Source organism: Abramis brama, assembly GCF_963993115.1.
Source record: "Abramis brama genome assembly, chromosome: 1".
Taxonomy (NCBI): Eukaryota; Metazoa; Chordata; class Actinopteri; order Cypriniformes; family Leuciscidae; genus Abramis; species Abramis brama.
The window spans coordinates 11,169,516-11,192,119 of record NC_139963.1 but is presented as its reverse complement, the minus strand read 5'-3'; the positions used below and the strand labels follow the sequence as shown (position 1 = coordinate 11,192,119).

The 22,604-nt window shown below is 37.4% G+C and overlaps 2 protein-coding genes across 2 annotated transcripts; both read left to right on the top strand.

The window, feature by feature from the left end:
- Positions 1-4,729: 4,729 nt before the first annotated feature.
- Positions 4,730-10,197, top strand: LOC311080912 (uncharacterized protein; the record flags this gene model as incomplete). Its single annotated transcript, XM_084111142.1, has 6 exons — positions 4,730-4,816; positions 4,958-5,096; positions 6,338-6,421; positions 6,496-6,728; positions 6,822-6,925; positions 10,191-10,197. Exons 1-6 carry the CDS (start codon positions 4,742-4,744, stop codon positions 10,195-10,197), a joined length of 642 nt encoding a protein of 213 aa, XP_083967268.1. The 5' UTR covers positions 4,730-4,741.
- A 5,172-nt stretch (positions 10,198-15,369) lies between these two features.
- LOC311080908 (uncharacterized protein) lies at positions 15,370-19,074 on the top strand (the record flags this gene model as incomplete). Its single annotated transcript, XM_084111104.1, has 9 exons — positions 15,370-15,379; positions 15,473-15,813; positions 15,914-16,031; positions 16,309-16,400; positions 16,492-16,609; positions 16,826-16,929; positions 17,211-17,390; positions 17,636-17,812; positions 18,798-19,074. The coding sequence occupies 7 exons, from the start codon at positions 15,370-15,372 to the stop codon at positions 17,361-17,363; spliced, it is 936 nt and encodes a 311-aa protein (XP_083967230.1). The 3' UTR covers positions 17,364-17,390; positions 17,636-17,812; positions 18,798-19,074.
- Between the last annotated feature and the right edge of the window lie 3,530 nt (positions 19,075-22,604).

The following is a 22,604-nucleotide window of genomic DNA, read 5'->3' as shown; positions in this document are numbered from 1 at the left end:
ATGTAGTGCAGACCTATAGGGCCCTTGGCGCGAGTCCACGAGGGCGCATTGAGGGGTATTTTTGGGACAGACTTGATCGTCACGCCGGAAATAACGGTCTCGTTGTTTTTGGACAGGAGCTGCAGGTTCGGGGAATATGCTGCCTATTGTTGTTGTTGTTTTTACCATTGTGTTTGCGAGATGGCTTGCCATGCAGAGAAATGTTATTTTTGCGCTCCGACGTCGTAGTAGAAGACGAGATTATTTTTCGTGCTTACAAATGCTGATGTTTTGCACGAAGGAAAGGGTAAAAAATAAAAGTTATTGATTTGTAGCTAAACGTTATAATTTGTCAAAAGTCGTAAGTGCATTAAGTAATTTTATTATTTGATTTATAGGTCAGCCATTTGATTAGATATACGGGATTAAACCGAGCTATGCCGGTGCTTCACATTTATTTTGATGCAGAAAGAGACACGCGTGTCTCAACAGACAATCAATCAATGGTCTTATTCAGATTCTTCGGGAAATTTGACATTTATTTATTGAAGAGGAAAATAACCCCTTGAGATGAACCATCTCGTTTTCGAGGGGGGTCCTCAAGTCCAGATACAAAAATTGACATTGACCTTACAGCGGCAGTCAAATAAAACAAAAAACACATACACAAATGAAACAGAAATATATTTCCATTATTTACAATAATGGTAAATGCAGAAATATATAATACATAACTCATACAAACAAGACATTCACTCATACAAGACTCTCCAAAGGTTGCTCACTCTTCCCTCAACAGAATAAACACATGTAATATGTACCAAAACACACATCTAGGCACCAGTAAACACATATGCACACATACATGTAAAGGATTAATGCACCATACTTAAAATAGGTTTCATTTAATCCCGTTCAAAGGTATCATCTCTATCAGTGGTAACCACTGTAGAGCGATAGTACAGTAATGCCAGCACAGAGAGAAAGAAAAAAAAAGAAGAAAATTAGAAGAAAATTAAAAACAATTACATGTATTCTGAAGATGTTGAGCTAGGGCATTTTTAAACAATGAAAAGGAAGTCAAAGAGCGAATAGAAATTGGAAGATTGTTCCACTCATACGGTGCTTTATATTGAAATGCATATCTTCCTATTTCTTTATTGATTTGAGGAATAAGAAAATAGATTTGGTTATTGTGACGCAAGTTGTAAAATTAGTTAAATGGAATTAGATATTGTTTTAAATAGGAAGGATAGTCCATATAAATACATTTAAAAATAAATAGTACCCAATGAAAACGCCTTCTATGTGGTAGGGTCAGCCAGGACAGTTGATGGTACATTTCACAGTGGTGTGTTCTGTAGGGGCAGCGAAGGATAAATCTACACAGGCTATTGTAAGCAGTATTGAGAGACTGAAGGCAAGAAACTGTAGTATTTTGGTATATAATGTCGGCATAATCCAAGATTGGCAATAGAAGTTGAGAAACAATTCTTTTTCTGACAAGCAAATTAAAACAATTAATTGATTGGTATAAAATTTTAAGTGAACAATTGAGCTTATTAGTTGTATTATGTACATGAGTACTAAAGGAAAAATCAGAATCAAGCCAAAGACCAAGATACTTGACCTGCCTAGTAGGTTTTATGGGAGTTTGATCAAGAAATTTAATTTTTAGTAAATTTTCAGATGAAGGATTCGGCTTCTTTTGAAAAAGCATTAAATATGATTTTGATTTCTTAAGTAGAAGCTTATTTGACAATAGCCACCGCTGGACTGAATCAAAACCATTTTGTAATGTAGTGCTGATGTCATAAATATTAGGTTTGGAACAATAAATGACCGTGTCATCAGCATAAAGTTGGATATTGCAATCAGTGCAGCTACGTGGTAAATCATTGATGAATATCGAAAAAAGTAAAGGCCCGAGAGAGGAACCTTGAGGAATTCCTCTGTCAATGCCAGTGAAATTAGAGATGCTGCCCCCAAAGGACACACACTGGCGACGATTGTGTAGATAACAATTAAACCAAAGCAAAGAAGAGGTAGACAGACCAACAGAATACAATTTGTCTAAAAGTAAATAATGATCAACTAAGTCAAAAGCTTTAGTAAGATCTAAAAATAATGCACCTGTACACATACGATTATCAAAACTGGAAAACACATCATTGGTAAATTTAAGAAGTGCTGAAGTGGTAGAAAAATGTTTTCTGAATCCAGATTGGTATTGAGATAATAGGTTATTGTCAGCTAAATAATTCGATAATTGGAAAAAGATTATTTTCTCAAAAACTTTTACAACACTATTAATGATTGAAATGGGTCTGTAGTTATTAATATTTTCAGGATTGCCACCTTTGTGAAGTGGAATAACTTTGGCACTTTTCCAGGCTAAAGGAAATTTACAAGAAGAAAACGACAAGTTGAAAAGTGAGGCCAATGGCACTGCTAGTACGTGAGAACCAATTTTAATAAACTTATTCTCGATGCCATCTGGACCAGCACCACTGATAGAGGACAGTTCACTTATGGCCCTTTGCACATCAGCTGGGCTGACCTCTGTAAATGAAAAAGAACTGCCCAGCTGGTAACAAGGAGTCAGATCAGGTAGAAAAGTAGAAGTCTGTACTTGTGGTGCTAAGGAAAAATGCAAACTAAAAGCATTAGCAATGGTAGCTGGATCATCTAACCTTTCATTATTCAGATTCAAATTAGTTGTAGCCCGCTCTGATTTCCCAAGTACATTATTAACCTGTTTCCAAAATCGTCGTGGGTTTTTAAAATCATTCATTAGACAATTTCTGAAATAATTTGATTTGGAGTTTCTCGTTTGCATAGTGCAAATATTCCTTAAACGTTTGTATTCTACCCAGTCAGCAATATATTTAGTACGTCGAAATTTGTACCAAGCCCTGTCCCTCGAAAGATTCATAAGGTCTCCATTTACCCACGGTAAATGACTACCTTTAACTTTGATAGTGGTCCAAGGAGCATGCTTATTTATAACATTCTGAAGCTCAGTATAGAGGAAATTACATGGAATTAAATTGAGCCTGTACCAGTTAATTTGTTGCAAATCATTAATAAATTGGTCACTATTGAAGAATTTGGTTTGCCTTATCTTAATAAATTTAAAGTGGATGCGTGTCAATGTCACGCTTTGCCTCCTCTAGGCGTGAAAATGACACGCATGAATGAAGGTTGAGTATCAGCAGGGGGCGATGATTTCCTCAATGCCAGCAACTCCCCACGGAGCAAAGAGAGAAGCGATATATTGCATTCTCCAAAATTCCCGCGTCAGGTTGGTCAAAGCCATACATTTTTATTATGGTTCTGTAATTTAAGAAATCCTAACGTTGCTGTAGCCTAACGTTATATTTGTGTGTGTGTGTGTGTGTGTGTGTGTGTGTACTGTGGAGTTTTTTAATCTACGGTGCTGTTAACGTTACCGTGGTTAATAACGTTAATGGAAATTGATATTAATTGGCTAACGTTAATTAATTAATCACAGAAAGCTGCAATGACTGCATATTATGTTATATTTACATTATAAAAAGTTGTTATGGTCGATGGGAAGTAACTTGATGATGATGATGATAATATATGCGCGAATTTCGATCCTGAAATATCGATATGCCTAAACGTTACTGATGTTGTATGTTTTCTAAAGGATCTATCCACACATAAAAAATATCGATCCTAAGGTGTTTTTTTTAAAACCAGTAATTGTATTTATTTAGCACGAATTTATTTTATTTAGAAAGTATGCATTAAATTGATTAAACGTGACAGTAAAGGTTTTTACATTGTTACACAAATATATATATTTCATGTAAATGCTGTCCTAATAATTATGATGCTGAAAATTCAGCTTTGATCACAGGAATAAATTACATTTTAACATATTCAAATGGAAAACAGATCGCCTGTTTTAAATTGCAATAATATTTCACAAAATTTGTTTTTACAAAGATTTACTGTATTTTTGATCAAATAAATGCAGCCTTGGTAAGCAGATTAGACTTCTTTCAACATTAAACATCTTACCGACCCCAAACTTTTGAAAAGTAGCGCACATGTAACATTTTCTATAATTATGCTAGTTTGTGCAATTAAATTTATTTGGTTTGATCGTTAAAGTTCAAATGGATTGTGTTATGTTCTGTAATTGTTGTTAATAAATCTGTCAGAAGAAAATGTGCAAAAGTTTTACCTATTGGGGTACAACAGTGACAGTCCTTTAAAAATTAACAGTGGTTTTACTACTTTATACTACTTTACTACTTTATAATATGACAAATCCAGGAAGCCTTGCTGCAAGAGAATTAACTATGTTTTTGTTTTCCTTTGTCCAACAGCTCCTGTTTTTACCCACCATCCTTCCCTGTTACCGCCACCTGTATCTCTTTATAAGAAAACCAATGGCTCTTTTAAGAGCCACTCCTATACTCCTCTTACTACCTCTCTCTCTCACACACTCTCTCTATTTCTATTTCTAATTCTCACTCACTCACTCACTCACTCACTCACTCACTCACTCACTCACTCACTCACTCTCTCTCTATCTCTCTCTCTATCTCCATTTCTTTCGTCTTCAAGTAAGTATTGTTACTCTATTCTTTATTTTTCTTTCACATTACTCTCTCTCTCACTGTCCAAAACATTTTTAGAAATGTAGCTTTATATAGCCTATACTCTGTCCTCAATTCTTTTTGTCTGACCATGTTTTTATCTTCCTTTCCAGTATAGTATCTTTGAAATGGCTGCTCAGCAAGACAGGGGGAGAGCAGATGATGCTATTTTCATTGCAGACATGCTTCTTGCTCAAACCAAAGTATTTTTTTTGAGACAGTGATCTTCCAGTATTGGTAATAATACTAAAGAGTGGGAATTAGAGTGCAAAATTTGAATGAACTGCTCAAGAGTTGGCTGTATTTCAGTGTTATCATACAATGCTCACTTTCTGTCATGCAAGGCAAAGGAAGCGAAGGGCAAAGCAACATCTGCTAAAGGCAGTAAATGTAATGTCCGATGGGTGGAGAGAGATGCTGAAGGACGTCCACTGCTAAAAAGAAGCAGAAGTGGAGAGACACGAAAACGTGCTTCAGCTACAGGTTGTCCATGTCTTCCAGGATTATTTGTGATTACCCACCCAATCTTTCTTAACTAAATATAACTTGTGCCCATTGTATACAGAATTCAGCTTGCTATTTGTTAGGTAACATAAATATGGTTTTGTGTCACTTTTGAAACATAGACCACCAAACTGTGGGGCTTCCAGTGCACAGCTTTTTCCTTTATTTTTTTTCCACGGTAAAACTTAAAAGGATTTCTGTTTCCGGTTTTTAATAATTTTCCTTTGAATACTGTATGTTAAACTGTGCCATCAGAAACACAACATGGTGATGGATGTGTTACTTATGTTATTGACTTCACTGTAATGCTAAGCAGTTCCAAAGAAATTAAGTGGAAGTGACGCAATCGGTGTCAGGTTCATGCTGCTAACAGTTCAAGATTATGTCCAGATAATGAGGGAAAAAAACTTTTAGAGATTAATGGAATTGTCAGACATGTCAATTAACCTATTATAGCCTTAAGTCACTAATGAACACTGTATTATATGCTTGTAAGACATGAAAATTGTTATCTCGTTCCTTTCTACCTATCTTTTCAGTTGATTCCGTTGTTGGCAGTGAGGGCACTACTCCTTTTGAGTCATTTGAGGAGGTTCCCACAGTTACCCAATCAAACTGCTCTCAACACTCATTTGGTAAGATGACACCTGACCTTACTGTAATTAAGCAAGTTAGCAATAAGCATGAAAGGAATGATTATTTTCTTATTTCTGTCTTTTAGACAGTGAGATGCAGAAACTGCAGGACATTCTGACCTCAGGAGATGTTCAAGGCACCAGCAAGTATCCTTCAACATCCAATCTGTAGCCCAAGATGAGTGGTGGAAAGCAAGGTCCTATCACATCAACTGCTTGCTGTCCTGCAATGTGGCTCCAGAAAATAACTGCAGCCACTGCACATCTCCTGCCGTCATTCACTGCAGAGACTGCATGCCCCAAGAGTGGCTGTGTATGGATTGTGACACACACATACACAAAAAACTCACCCTCCATAACAGGGAGTCCTGCATTGAGGGAATTTACAAGCCCATTGAGCCAACAGTGTGCTGTGTACAAAAATATACACTGGTCAATCAAGGTAGTGTTCTGAACCTTTTTGGTAAAGTGATTAAAGTTTTATTCTATTTAACTTTTTTACTTTTATTATCTTAATTGGACATATTTTTAATGCTTTCTCATTAATTATTTCACTTCTCTTTTCAGTATGTTTATTGCCTACAGTGAGACCTGTCCAGTTATGTACTTGCGACCCTTCAAACGTCACAGAATCAGCTGGCAGAGCAATCATTTTGGTTTGCATAAATGGTATGAATTATGGTTTATATTTTTATTTATTCTTGTCCCTTTGTGTGTTACAATGTTCTACTTTTTGATTTTAGGTCGGTATGATTTGCACTTGCCAAACTTGCTGTGCAGTTTATGTCTGGCACATTGGACACCTGACATGAGCGACCTAATAAGCAGTGGGTATTGGCCGGCATCTGTGAATGCTGACACGCTGTTTTCCATAGATGTCTTCAGCTCATTTGAAGAAATGAAAACTGTTGCACCAGGTTTATCGAGACAAGGTTTTTTGCGGATGTTGGAGAGGAGGACCTGTCTCTTTGGAAGGGTAAGATCAGTGTAGATCAAAGTTGCCTCAAGTAGAGATGAGAGAATATTAGTGTAGCTATTTCATTTTACTCTTTACTAATCGAATGTACAGGCTGGGAAAATACATGGAGACGTATTCCAAAGAAGCTTCATGGGATACACATTCTGCCAGTACGAGTGTGAAGAAATGGCCAGTGTAAGGCAAGGCAAGGCAAGGCAAGTTTATTTATATAGCACATTTCATACACAATGGCAATTCAAAGTGCTTTACATAAAATAAATTAAAATAATAAAAAGAAATAAGAATAATTAAAACAGTTAAGAAAAATAAAAAAAATAAAATACAGTACAGTACAAACAGTCGGACGAACATTGGCACAGTGCTCATTCAGTAAATGCATAGCTAAAAAGATGTGTTTTGAGTCTAGATTTGAATGTGACTACAGTAGGAGCACATCTGATCTCCTCTGGAAGCTGGTTCCAGCTGCGGCTGGCATAATAGCTAAAAGCAGACTCGCCATGCTTTGAGTGAACCCTTGGTATTTCTAGCTGATATGATCCTAGTGATCTGAGTGATCTGTTGGGTTTATATTCAGTGAGCATATCTGCAATGTATTGAGGTCCTAGGCCATTGAATGATTTATATACCAGTAATAATACTTTAAAATCAATCCTAAATTTAACTGGGAGCCAGTGTAAAGACCTGAGGACTGGTGTGATATGTTCATATTTTCTGGCTCTGCTCAGAATCCTGGCGGCAGCGTTCTGTATGAGCTGCAACTGTCTTATGGTCTTTTTGGGAAGGCCAGTGAGGAGTCCATTACAATAATCCACCCTGCTGGTGATGAAAGCATGCACAAGTTTCTCTAAGTCTTGTCTGGAAACAAAGCATCTAATTCTTGCAATATTTTTCAGATGATAGTATGCTGATTTAGTTATTGCTTTGACATGACTACTGAAACTAAGGTCTGACTCTAGTGTCACACCAAGATTCCTGACTTGATTTTTAGTTGTTTGACCCCTAGAGTGAAGGTATGCATTCACCTTGAGAACTTCATCTTTGTTTCCAAATGCAATGACTTCAGTTTTGTCTATGTTTAACTGAAGAAAGTTTTGACACATCCAACTTTTGACTTCATCAATGCATTGGCACAGGGAGTCAATGGGGCTGTAATCGTTAGGCGATAGGGCTAAGTAGAGCTGTGTGTCGTCTGCATAGCTGTGGTAAGCAATTTGGTTCTTTCTCATTATTTGGCTCATTGGGAGCATATACAGGTTGAACAGGAGTGGCGCAAGAATTGAGCCTTGAGGGACTCCGCATGTCATGGATGTCCACTCAGACTTATGGTCTCCTATACTCACATAATAACCTCTCCCATCTAAGTATGACCTGAACCATTTTAGGACTATCCCAGAAAGCCCCACCCAGTTTTCCAGCCTGTCAAGAAGTATGTTATGATCGACAGTGTCAAATGCAGCACTGAGGTCGAGTAGCACCAGCACTGATAGTTTGCCTGAATCAGTATTTAAGCGAATATCGTTTATTATCTTTATGAGCGCTGTCTCTGTGCTGTGGTGCGGTCGGAAACCAGATTGAAAATTGTCAAAGGATCCATTCGAGCTTAAGAATTTGTTCAGCTGATTGAAGACAACTTTTTCAATGATCTTGCCTATGAAAGGAAGATTTGAGATCGGCCTATAGTTGCTTAATATGGTCTTATCCAGATTGCTCTTTTTCAGGAGGGGCTTGACAACTGCAGTTTTCAGGGAGTTTGGAAAACTCCCAGAGAGAACTGAGACATTTACCACTTCTAGAAGATCTGCTTGTAAACTGTTTAACACACTTTTGAAAAATGATGTGGGAAGTGTGTCAAGAGCACAGGTTGATGTTTTAAGGTGCTGTACGGTTTCTTCCAAAATTTTGCCATCAATTTCTTTGAAGTCAGACATAGTAACTACTTTCTCAGGTGGTTTGATCTGTCTGACCTCAGTGCAACTCAAGGATGTGCTGATCACCTTTCTGATATTACTGATTTTCTCAGAGAAGAAAGAAGCAAACTCACTGCACTTGTTCTCTGACAGCATTTCACTGGGAATCTGGCTTGGGGGGTTTGTCAGTCTCTCTACAGTAGCAAAAAGAGTGCGTGTGTTGTTTAAATTACTGTTTATAATATTTGAGAAGAAAGTCTGTCTAGCTTTGCCTAGTTCCATATTGAAAGCATGAAGGCTGTCTTTGTAGATGTTATAATGGACTACAAGTTTTGTCTTCCGCCACATGCGCTCTACTTTTCTGCATTGTCTTTTCATATTTTGCACTGCTGTTGAGTTTCTCCAAGGTGCTTTTTGTCTGCCACTCTTCTTCCTGACTTTAACAGGAGCAATATCATCAATTACACCTTTAACTTTTGAGTTAAAAGAATCAAGGAGAAAATCAACAGAGTCTGCAGATATGCTTGGTGTTAAGGATATAGCCTTCATAAATAGTACACTAGTGTTCTCATTTAAGCATCTCTTCTTGACAGACACAGATCTAGCTTCAGTGGCAGGAGAGATCAATATATCAAAGAAAATACAGAAATGATCAGACAGTGCTACATCCTTAATAACAATCGATGAAATGTTTAGACCCTTACTGATAAGTAAATCTAGAGTGTGTCCACGATTGTGTGTGGGTCCATGTACATGCTGAGTCAGATCAAAAGTTTTTAAAACACTTTTGATTTCTTTTGCCATATTGTTTTCTGCACTATCTATGTGGATGTTAAAATCTCCAGCAATGGCAAAACAGTCAAACTCTGAGGTAATTGCTGATAACATTTCTGTAAAGTCCTCAGCAAAGGCTGGAGAGTATTTTGGAGGCCTGTAAATAATGATAAGTAAAATGCGTGGAGCACCTTTTAACACAATACCCAGATATTCGAAAGAAGGGTAATTCCCAAATGATATTTGCTTACATTGATAGATATCTTTAAAAAGAGCAGCTAGACCCCCACCTCTCTTAACAGCTCTGCAGACACTCATAAAAGTAAAGTTAGGAGGGGCTGCTTCATTGAGGATTGTTGCACTAAAGCTGTCTTCTAGCCAGGTTTCATTTAGAAGCATAAAATCCAGGTTGTTTGTGGTTATTAACCCTTAAAGAGTTTCTGTATCTTGGGGGATACAGTCATTTAACAGGCTGTAGGGGGAAGGCCCATGGGGGGAGGGGCATTATGTGGTTGCAGTTGATGAGACACACTGATGGGGTGATGGGTCATGTAATCAGGTCATGTGACTTTATGCCAACATTCCAAACATTTGTATCAAAATCCAAAATGGCAGCATACGTGGACAAAGACACTGGCTATGAGGGAAGTGTTTTTATATTTTTCATGATTATGATATTTTAGAGTGATTTTGTTTTAGAAAATAGTTTTTTAAGGATAGTTTTACATGTTCTTGTGGATATTTTTAAAAAATTTCTTCTTACATCTTTGATTATCAGGCATTGAATGTCTGTATCCTGGGGGATACATTGCCCATATAAGGGTATTTAACAGGGCTGATCACTCACATATATTCTTATGTTTTGAGGCCTGTTCTCTACAGATATTGAATAGGATAAAGGTTTTTCTTTGACTTGTAGTGTAGTGTAGTGTAATGTAGTGTAGTGTAGTGTAGTGTAGTGTAATGTAGTGTAATGTAGTGTAGTGTAGTGTAATGTAGTGTAGTGTAATGTAGTGTAATGTAGTGTAGTGTAGTGTAGTGTAGTGTAGTGTAATGTAGTGTAGTGTAGTGTAGTGTAGTGTAATGTAGTGTAATGTAGTGTAGTGTAGTGTAATGTAGTGTAGTGTAATGTAGTGTAGTGTAGTATAGTGTAGTGTAATGTAGTGTAGTGTAGTGTAGTGTAGTGTAATGTAGTGTAGTGTAATGTAGTGTAGTGTAATGTAGTGTAGTGTAGTATAGTGTAGTGCAATGTAGTGTAGAGTAATGTAGTGTAGTGTAATGTGGTGTGGTGTAATGTAGTGTAGTGTAATGTAATGTGTTGTAGTGTAATGTAATGTAGTGTAGTGTAATGTGGTGTGGTGTAATGTAGTGTAGTGTAATGTAGTGTGGTGTGGTGTGGTGTAGTATAGTGTAATGTAGTGTGGTGTGGTGTGGTGTAGTGTAGTGTAATGTAGTGTGGTGTAGTGTAGTGTAGTGTAATGTGGTGTAGTGTGGTGTAGTGTAGTGTAATGTAGTGTAGTGTAGTGTAATGTAGTGTAGTGTAGTGTAATGTAGTGTAGTGTAATGTAGTGTAGTGTAGTGTAGTGTAATGTAGTGTAGTATAGTGTAATGTAGTGTAGTGTAATGTAATGTGTTGTAGTGTAATGTAATGTAGTGTAGTGTAGTGTAATGTAGTGTAATGTAGTGTAGTGTAGTGTAGTGTAATGTGGTGTAGTGTAGTGTAGTGTAATGTAGTGTAGTGTAATGTAGTGTAGTGTAGTGTAGTGTAGTGTAATGTAGTGTAGTGTAGTGTAGTGTAATGTGGTGTAGTGTGGTGTAGTGTAGTGTGGTGTGGTGTAATGTGGTGTAATGTAATGTGGTGTAGTGTAGTGTAGTGTAGTGTAGTGTAATGTAGTGTAGCGTAGTGTAATGTGTTGTAGTGTAATGTAATGTAGTGTAGTGTAGTGTAGTGTGTTGTAGTGTAATGTAGTGTAGTGTGGTGTAATGTAGTGTAGTGTAGTGTGGTGTAATGTAGTGTAGTGTAGTGTAGTGTGGTGTAGTGTAGTGTAGTGTGGTGTAATGTAGTGTAGTGTAGTGTAGTGTAGTGTAGTGTGGTGTAGTGTGGTGTAATGTAATGTAGTGTAGTGTAGTGTAGTGTAATGTGTTGTAGTGTAATGTAGTGTAGTGTAGTGTAGTGTAGTGTAGTGTAGTGTAGTGTAGTGTAGTGTAGTGTAATGTAGTGTAGTGTAGTGTAGTGTAGTGTAATGTGGTGTAGTGTAGTGTAGTGTAGTGTGGTGTAATGTAGTGTAGTGTAGTGTGGTGTAATGTGGTGTAGTGTAGTGTAGTGTAGTGTAGTGTAGTGTAGTGTAGTGTAATGTGGTGTAATGTGGTGTAGTGTGGTGTAATGTAATGTGGTGTAGTGTAGTGTAATGTAGTGTAGTGTAGTGAAATGTGTTGTAGTGTAATGTAATGTAGTGTAGTGTAGTGTGTTGTAGTGTAGTGTAGTGTGGTGTAATGTGGTGTAGTGTAGTGTAGTGTAGTGTGGTGTAGTGTGGTGTGGTGTAGTGTAGTGTAGTGTAGTGTAGTGTAGTGTAGTGTAGTGTAGTGTAGTGTAGTGTAGTGTGGTGTGGTGTAATGTAATGTGTAGTGTAGTGTAGTGTAGTGTAGTGTAGTGTAGTGTAGTGTAGTGTAGTGTAGTGTAGTGTGGTGTGGTGTAATGTAATGTGTAGTGTAGTGTAGTGTAGTGTAGTGTAGTATAGTGTAGTATAGTGTAGTGTAGTATAGTGTAGTGTAGTGTGGTGTAGTGTAAAGTAGTGTAGTGTAGTGTAGTGTGGTGTGGTGTAATGTAATGTGTAGTGTAGTGTAGTGTAGTGTAGTATAGTGTAGTATAGTGTAGTGTAGTATAGTGTAGTGTAGTGTGGTGTAGTGTAAAGTAGTGTAGTGTAGTGTAGTGTAGTGTAAAAGTTGTCATATGAACTGAAAAAAGAATACATTGCAAAATGTTACCCTAAATGGGCAATGTATCTCGGGAGATACAGAGTGTAACTTAGAAAATAAAGGTCATATTTTGTAAAAAATGCATGAACTGTGTCATTTTAGTCTAGATACATACAAAAATAGCAATGAATCATTTTTCCATCAAATTTATTTATGCTTGCCCCTTTAAGGGTTAAATCGTTGACTAGAAGTGATTTATTTTTAAGTGAACGAATGTTTAAAAGTGCTAACTTAACAGTCTTACTTTTTGTCCCCACATCAATCTTACTTTGACGTGTAATAGGCACCAGATTAGTTAGGTTTGCTGCACGGCTATTGAAGGCCTTAGATTTTCTATCTTGTAATAAAACAGCAATAGAGAAAGATACCGGCACACTGGGTTCCCGCTTGTTCTGTAAACATTTGAGAAAGTTACTGTTATCAGAGCGGGGACCCAAAACACATCACTGAGAGCTGGTATCAGTTGTTTTTGGTTCACCTCGAGCAGATGGAGGAGGGTGTGGGCCCTGGCGTTGTGGCAGAGGCCGAAGTGCTCTCACAGGAGGGGAGGGCGAGCTGGGCCCGCAGGCTTTGGTGCGGGTGGTAATGGTGCCTGTCGTTTTTTGGTTGGTATCTGGGGGCTTGCAGCAAAAGAGTGGGATAGTTTGGTTCCAGCATACACCAGTTCTTCCATTTTCTGTGAGAAACAGAGAAGAGGCGATGCTGGAGAGAGGGATAGCGTGTCTGGTGAAAGGGGCTGTTGCTCTGGTGTTATAGGAGGCTGTGATATGCTGTCCTGGCTTCCCTGGCTGTTTTCCAGGAAGTCGTCCTTGGGTGCTGAATCTTCAAGCAGTTCTGATATGTCTCTCTGTGGGCAGGGCTCAGCTGAGATTGTGTCCGTGAGCAGAGGTTGTTGTGGCGGAGTGGTGTTATCATTGTCCTTGTGTGATATGTCAACCGCATGTCCATTTTGCTGCTGAAGTGAAGTCCTGTGGTCATTCATACTGTGTCCAGGTGTGTGTGTGCCGTTCAGATTGAGTGGATTGGCACAAACTGCAGAAGGATGATTGATGGAGAAGTAGAAATTGTCCTTTAACACTCTTGAACCAAGTTTGTTTGGGTGATGGCCATCCCGATGAAACAGTTGTCTCTGACTCCAGAAAAGATTGAAATTGTCAATGAAGTTTACTCCTTTTATATTGCAGGTTTTTTGCAGCCATGTATTTAGCCCAAGCAACCGTGAAAACCTGTTTGTTCCTCTTGCTGGGAGAGGTCCACTGATGAATGTTTGAACTTTCAGTCTTTTAAGTGTTTCAAAAAGTTCATTGAAATCCTTCTTAAGGAGTTCTGACTGCTCTTTATGAATATCATTCTTCCCCACATGAATGATGAGTCGATTTGCAGTCTTATGTTTCATCAGAATGTTCTGAAGTTCCCTGTTTATATCAGAAGTTGTTGCTTGTGGAAGGCAGCACATAGTTGTATCCCTGCTGCTAATGTTTCTGATTATGGAGTCCCCCACTATCAGAGTCCTGGGCTCGGCAGCGCTCTGAGCTGAGTGCCGCTGTCTGCTTGACCTTGAGCGCCAGTTAGCATCAGTGTTAGCTACTGGCCCATTCAGTCTGTGTTCGATCACATTCATCACATTTGGGGATTCCTCATTTACATTCATTAGTACTTCAAATCTGTTCTCAAGATGTATAGGCGGTGGTAGAAGACCGGTGTTTGCAATCCTTGTCAGAGCTGTATCTGGGGTAGAGGATGCTACTGCGGGAATATGTGATGCTCGTGACAATCTGATGTCTCGAGTGCCTTTTGGTCTCGCTCCCTGTTTGTGCCATCGATTAGTAAGTCGATCGGCTTGTTTCTCTACCTGTCGAGGAGCACTAGTTTCATGGGACTCACCGGTATGCTGAGGGTGTTCATGACGAAGCTCTGTTGTGTGCTCCGTCTGGTTTGATGGTCCCGTAAGTAACTTTGTTTCGAGAACTGCAATCCTTTGTAAAAGTCTGTGGCAGTTAGTGCAGCAAGTAGATTCTTGAACCTGAAGAGGCATTTTCTCTCTTATCCGTATGAATGTAGGCAGTTTTGTTTTCCTTTCCCGGAATGTAAGCTGGTCGGGTAAAAGAATTCTGCGTTTTTGTAGTAATCCAAACTTTGTTGTCTGAGCACTGTGCTGTTTGCTGAAGTTAAAATTAGGTGATAAAAGGAAATAAAATATAAAAATAAAGGAGATAAAATGTAAAAGCGATAGAGCAAAGCGCGGAGCAGTAAGCAAGAGCGTCCGAACAGTAGCTGAGCAGGAAGTTTAGTGTAGAGCACTTCACCTGCCCAGCATGTACACCCAACATGCTTGCTCTTTGTGCAGATGGCAACAGAAAAGTGTACCGATTTCGGCAGTCAAAAGGGTTAGTTGTTTTACACTTGTAGTTGTTTTACTTAATGTAAAATTATCAGAACATATAATGTCTGACACTGAACATATATTTTTTTCTTATTCTATCAAGGTCAGAGGAACCCTATTTTGATGGCACCTTCATTGCCAAGGACACTGATGTACACCATTTTGTTGATGAGATCAGGAGTAAAATGAAAAGTGTTAGTAAAATATGTAGTTTTTTGCACCTTTGATTTATATCCAAAATTTGCAATGTATGATTGTTGTTTTGTTAAATAGATAATGTATCCCTAGTTGGTGTAAGCTTATATAATACACTTAGTTTGTTACTAGCACTTTGAGCATGGTGCACTCTTTCAAGAAATCTTGTGTTGAGGTTTACATTAGATATGGTAGGTGTGGTGGCATCCAAAGTGGCTAGTTTAGTCATTAATTATGTAATAGCAGATCTCTGCAAGAGATAGTGACTATGCATGCAGTTTGTCACCCTGCCTTTCAACTAGTTTGTGTAGCTAGAGTAGAGAAAGTAGAAGATGCATTTTCTGAAGCTGCTCTTTAGTAGTAGTTTGAAAGTAAACCTTTATTGTCACCGATCATTACAAAGATGCCAGTTGGTGTGATGTAACCTGACTCATCCTGATGGATGAAGTAACTAGTTAGAAAAAATAGCAACTTTCAGTTTTAACCAGAATTATTGTGTCATGCAGGCAAAGGGATCTGTGGAGCCAGTCAGTGGTCTGCTGCACGTGAAACGGCCAGAAGGGCAAGCAAACTGGATGAAGAGGGCCTTGAGGTGGTTGTTTGCAGACATGGAGTGCTACTCAAGGCTCTTAACATGTACAGGGGGGAAATATTTGCTTATCCGCTGTACCTGCAGAAGGAGCTCCAAGCAGCCACAAACGGACAGTTCTATTGCACAGATATTGCTTGCAAGTATTGGCCTTACCTTGAGAAGTTGTCAGTCTCCATGCTGGACCTCAGACCTTTACTGCAGATGAGACCATTCCTTTCTGTCATGCATGCCAAGGCTCATTCAACCAAGTGTGAGGTACTGCATATTCTTTATCATACCATGAAAAAAAAAAAAATTATTACTTATATAATACACTGTATATGACTATAATTTAAGTGCCATGCTGATTTGTAAGATAATCTGGAGTGGCAAAAATCAGGAAGGTGCTGGCACAACTGCAGGGGAGGAGGTCGAAATGGTCAACAGCTACTTGTCTCGTTGTGCCCTCACAACCAAGTACATGACAAAATCTGGTAATTATTGCTCATTTATATTATTTTAGGAAACCTGTCTTTTATTTATTTTTTATTTTTATTCTTTTTATTCTAACTGTCTAATACTTTGTACTGAGATTACAAATATTATATAACATAGCAAATATACAGCTGTAAATATTCTAATATACAGTACATTAATAAAACTGCATTACATCTCTCTTAAATTAAAAATCAATTGTCAATGCGTGGATGAACTGCAATACCATGAGCATTAATGGGACTTTCCTCCATCACATCATTTTGTTGTTTAAAGCCAGGAATGATATGCTAACTGTCCATGCTATTGGGTGGAACCGACGGAAGTGGGAAGGCCTTCATCTTGCACTATCCAGCAGATACATCAAGGTATTATGTTATGTCTGAGTTATGTATACAAAGCTTTTCATGATTTTCCTCACTTTTTAAGATTGCAAAGTCAAAAATCTTTTTACACCAGACTTTGAAAAAGGCTGAGGCTGAGTCTCAGAAACTGGAGGATTTGAGCAGTGAACTGGGGTGTCCTGAGAACATCGTGCATCAGTGGGTACATGATGTCAGACAATGGGCTACTGACGGTACAGTATTTTATGGACATTCTTCTAAGTAGTTTACTAATACTGCAATTGTATAAGTGAGAATCTTGTGCCATGCGTTGTCCTGTTTTTGTTTGCTATAAACTTGTGGGCTTGTAAAACTCCTTTGACACTGTTAACAGTGATTTGGGGCTCTAAATAAACTTGAACTTGCAAGACATCATAATAATTTACTTGTATTATTGTTGTTGCTTTAAGATTCTGTAGGTACCAGATGTGATGACCAACATAACCTTCAGAAATCAATTGAACAAATGTTTCTTGGTGTTCATCAAAAAAAGCCAGCCTTTATAATCACACTGGTATGTTGAAAACATCTAATATTTGTGTATTTTTTATTACTTGCAGATGTCTTATCTGGATTGTTTTTGTATTATAGTGTTTTTAGGTCCTTAATTTTAAAATGTCTTCTTTTTAATTTTACAGATATTAGGCCTATTATTATGCCTTTTAAGTCATTTGAGTCATTTTTTCATTTTGATGTATTAATTCTTAAGTCAGTTATAAGTATTTCATGTAACTTTCTGATATCTGTATACACATGCTTGTGCATCATGTTTTCTGTGTTTTTAAAACATTTTAGACAGCAACAAAATTCAACACTTGCGTCGAAGAAAATTGTGGGAAGAGAAGAGAAAACTCCTGCAAACAATCAAGCTCTACAATGAGCAGGTGCCAGATGAGGAGCGCATCGCTGAGGAGAAGGTGGAGAGCGGTTTCTCAGGAGACAGTCTAATATGGCCGTGGGAAGTGCACAGCAGTGGTAAGTAGCAATTTCTCTCTAAGGTGTGTGTGTGTGTGTGTGTGTGTGTGTGAGATTAAGCAAACTAATGATATGTTGTATATGCTACTGTAAACATATGCCACATTTTATCTGATTAAATTTCTATTACATTTTTGCACTCTGCACCAGTTTATGGGATGTCCATACACTACTTGTGTTTTGCCTGCTGTTTAGACTGTACAGGTCAAATTTGTATTGAAGGGATGTTATTTGTGTGACTTCAGAATCCAGCAACATCCTCACCAAGAAGAAGATTTTTGATGTGTTCATGTCAAAAGTGCGGCTTCAAGAGGAAAAGATCATTGTGATGAGGGAGATGAGACAGCACTGCACCTATCTCAGAGAGCTGGCTAGAAACATTAGGACAATGATATCAGAAATGTCTTCTGGCAGAAACAGTGGTTAGAAGCTAACTTTTATTACATTCTTGCTGTAATGCTTTTGGGGATCCTATTAGGGCTGTAATCAACCAAAGAAAATCTTGGTCGACTAAAGTCCTGAAATTTTCGACTAAAAATGACGTTAGGAAAAAACAAAACGTTAAATTAATTAGCTGCGCACTGTGCGCCTTGTTGTCCGCCTAAATGAATTATAAATAAACATAAAAAACTAGTAGGCTTTTTGCAGTATATTAAATCGTTTTTGACGTAATTATTTTGCACTGAAATGAGTCTGACACACGAGTCTGTCGGCTCTGTCACGTGCACCTGCGCAATATCATAGTACTATTTTCGGAAATCATAGGCTATGTTGTCAACTAGTGATATCATGACAAGAACTTTTGAGGAATATGTAACATAATTTAGACAATTGTTTTTGTCATATGTATTATAATAAATGACAGACACTATAATTTCATATACCATTAACTTAAAGCTTTTACTCTTAAACACAAAAGGCACGTCCACTTTAATAAAAACATAATATTTATTAAACAAACCAGATCAAGTAATAATATTCAGCAAACCTTCTAGTAGCCTACTTTCTTCAATCTGTCTCTCTTCTCCAGTGGGTTGGGCTAATCCAAAAGAAGTGAAAACAAGGGGGGTGTTCTGAAGACAGACTGTTACCTGTGAAACAGCGGTGCTCTGAAAACACCCCCATTAGCAATTAGTGCTTTCCACCTGATGAAATGAACGCGACAAAAAAAATCGACCAATCAGAATTTTGGTCGAGCCAGAACGTATCGACTAAATAATCGACTAATCGACTGGGAGATTACAGCCCTAGATCCTATAACCTCACTCATTTTGAGATCCTCAAGTGTTACATTATGGATTCCTTGTGGCTGGATCTAAATGGTCTGTAGTTCTTTAGTAAAGTCAGTTAATGAATAGCTCAACAACAATGGAAGTATTATACCTCACTTTTAATTTTTCCTTCTAGGCAGTTTAAGTGAAGAGGGTCATCGCAGGCTCCTGTGTCTTCTTCAGAAAAGGCTTGCAGATGTAGAGGAGAATTTCCAAGTCGTTTGCTCAAGTTACAGCCTGGCTTTAGGACCAAATGCTGCTTCTCTGCTGGAGGATGGGCCCGAGGAGATACCAGAGGACCATGAAGAAGTTGATTTTGAGAGTTCAGATGACAGTGATTTTGAAGCAGTGTAAATGAGTGCTTCTTAAAGGGATACTCCACTTTTTTTGGAAATAGGCTCATTTTACAACTCCCCCAGAGTTAAACAGTTGAGTTTTACCGTTTTCCGTTTACCGTTTAGCGGTACCACTTTTAGCATAGCTTAGCATAGATCATTGAATCGGACAGGACCATTAGCATCTCTCTCCAAAAAATGACCAAAAAGTTTCGATATTTTTCCTATTTAAAACTTGACCCTTCTGTAGTTACATCGTGTACTAAGACCATATCAGCCTAGAAAATCGCAACTTTTCATTTTCCGTCGGTCTTAGTACACGATGTAATTCCAGAGAGTCAAGCTTTAAATAGGAAAAATATCGAAACTTTTCCAGGAATCCTCGGCCATCGTCTGCCACTGCCAAAGAATATCCAAATAACAACGCAGGAATCCCTGGTTGTTAATTTTATGCACCTGATAAGTCATGCTCACACGGGAAAGAGAGCGGACATAATCTTAAGTAAAGACAGAAGAAAATGACCTGCACTTGAAGTCCTAAACAGGTCAGTAGACTAGTCTACATGCTATTCCTACATGCCGGCTCCATAGGCGCTTCCACTCCATTCTCGAGGCTCTCCAACTGAGTAACCTACTCTTATTATCGAAACCTGGCAGGTAATTATATAATAATAATAATAATAAATAAAACAGCCAGTCCGCGCCTCCTGGATTACGGTCTATTAACTTCAGGTGCGCTATTTCACACTCTGCCTTATGATGATAATTAGTATAATAATTATTATTATTATTATTATTATTATGTAGTTCATTAAAAAACATAATTAAAAACATTACATTTATCATTTAATAATATCTCAACAATAAGGACGATACTTTTTAATGTGACTGATTGCTCAATAATATTCATCAATGATATTTTGGTTAATTAAACAATATGCTTTAGAATTAGAATGAAACAGTTAAAAAAAATGCATCATAATTAAACAGAAACTAATTGTCTTTGGACTTACTGATAGACTGGCATTCTGACACCACGACTTTGTTTGATAACCCTGTCCACCTTATTCATTCATTCATTCATTCATTGACTTATTTATTTATTTTTAGGTTGTTTTTTTTTTTTGCTTGTAGGCCTGTGTACTCTGCTCATTGTGAAAGTAAAATACAGTAGCCTAACTTTGTGACCACAAAGACACAATAGCCTACACCAACCAATCGTGATGTGTAGCCTACTGTAGCTGTACACTTCTGGGCCACCGTACATTTTACACCAGAATTGCATTGCTTAAAACATCTGATGTTAATTAACAAAGCACTCCGAAAAACCACATGCACCAGAGGTAAATGGTTATGGTAAGTATTTTTTATTTTATTTTAAATAACGTATTTAACCCCCTACGTTAATTTGATCTGGACTGACATTTTTTGCTAGCCTTCGATCCAGCGATATCATGGCAGTTCACCCAGTGTGGATATATGTGCTCCAAATTATTATGCAAGTGACATTATCAATAGGATTTCTGTATACAAATTGAAGTGTTTTTTGTTTGTTTCATTTCTCATATCTTTTTAGATAACTGGTCTAAATCTGAGACAGGTTTGTTCAGTAGTTTGCCAGGTCTTTTAGTGTAAATGGAAAACCTACTTAAAGAGGTTGTTCCACATTGTTAATAAGGACATCACATTTATCATGCACCATGGAGGAAGAAAGATCTTTCTGAAGATGGAAAGCATGAAACTTGCAAAAGGCATGAAAATGGCTAATATTTTGTGATAACTGAACAAAGATAATTGAACTCTTTTCTTCTGTGCTCCCAAGTCAATCACAAATCTTTTGACGGTTCAATAATCTCCGTTCAGTTTTCACAAAGTATTAGTTGTTGTCATACCTTTTGCAAGACATTGCACTGTTTCATGCTTTTCATCTTCAGAAAGATCTTTCTTCCTCCCCATGTTGCATGAAAACTTTAACTTGCTTAACAATGTGGAATAACCTCTTTAAGTAGGTTTTCTATCATTTACCTAAGAAGACCTGGTAAATTACTGAACAAACCTGTCAGAGATTGATAGGTTTCTAAAAAGAAATGAGAAATAAAACAATAGCTTTATTTGAAAAACTAAAATCATAATTTGTATTTTCCTGAAATCCTACTGATGTCACTTGCATAATAATTTGTGTATATAGAGATGTAATGATACAGATAAATAGATTCAGACACATACAACAATTTTTTTCATATTTTTGTAGTTGTTACAAGTCGAAAAGAAAGTAACCAATCAGGTATTATTAAAGAAAGTAAAATAAATAAATGGTGTTATAACCAAAATAATTATTTGCAAAGATCGCAAGCCCAGTTAGAGTGTTTTGCCTTCTCAAAGTCAGGAGGAGTCATGTTAAGGCATTTCACATGAAACCAGCGTTGGCATGCATGACATTCAATCTAAAAAAAATTGTAAAAAAAATTATATATATGATATATATATATATATATATATATATATATATATATATATATATATATATATATATATATATAATTAAAGGGATAGTTCACCCTCAAGTTGTTTCAAACCTGTATGAATTTCTTTATTCTGCTGAACACAAAAGAAGATATTTTGAAGAATGTCAGTAACCAAACAGTTAACTGGTCCCATTGACTTCCATAGTAGGAAAAAAAAAATACTATGGAAGTCAATGGGACCAGTTAACTGTTTGGTTACTGATATTCTTCAAAATATCTTCTTTTGTGTTCATACAGGTTTGAAACAACTTGAGGGTGAGTATATGATGACAGAATTTTCATTTTGAAGTGAACTATCCCTTTAAGTTGAAAGTACTTACCCAGTCAGTTGTTGGACCACCTCCAACACTCATCCTTTCTGAACACTAAAAAGTGTATAAATATTAAAATAGTAACAGGGTTACAGAAGACAATAACAGTTTCATGGTGTCTTTTTTCCCCCATTCATGTCTATCACCTGACGCTGTCAGGATTTCCCCAGCCATCTTCTGACGCAGTTCCTTCATGTTGGTCATAGAAGAATTGATGTCCAAGTGGGAGGGAACTTCAGGGAAACTATTGACAATCTCCCATGCCATCTTTGAACAATAGTTGTAAGTGTAAGAATGAATGGTATTTAGTGTCTCAACTATAAGGTTGATTTTCGAAAATCATTTTACAAAAAAAAATACCTGCATAACAAACACACCACAGCTGTATCCATCGTGCTGGATTGTATGCTTAATTGTGGCCTCTCTCCACTCAATCTCCACCCACTCTTTTTTTCCTTGCCTCATTTTGAAGTATTGACTTGATAAATATATGACACAGTCACAGTTAGAGGTAATACAGTTAAAGTGATTGGAAGTAATTAGAGCTGGGCTTAATACTTTTATTTAAGCATTGTATTTTACCTAAATCTGATTGCAGCTTGCTCAGAGTCCTTCTCTTCATCAGTTCCTTGTGGATTAATAAGGAAAATCTGACTGGAAGATGCATGTAGAAGATACTGGAAAAAAGAGAGAAACCCATTTAAAATTTCAGTTCAGCTTTGACTATAAAGAAGGACTTATTGGTATTTTGAAAGCTTTCACCAAAAACTTC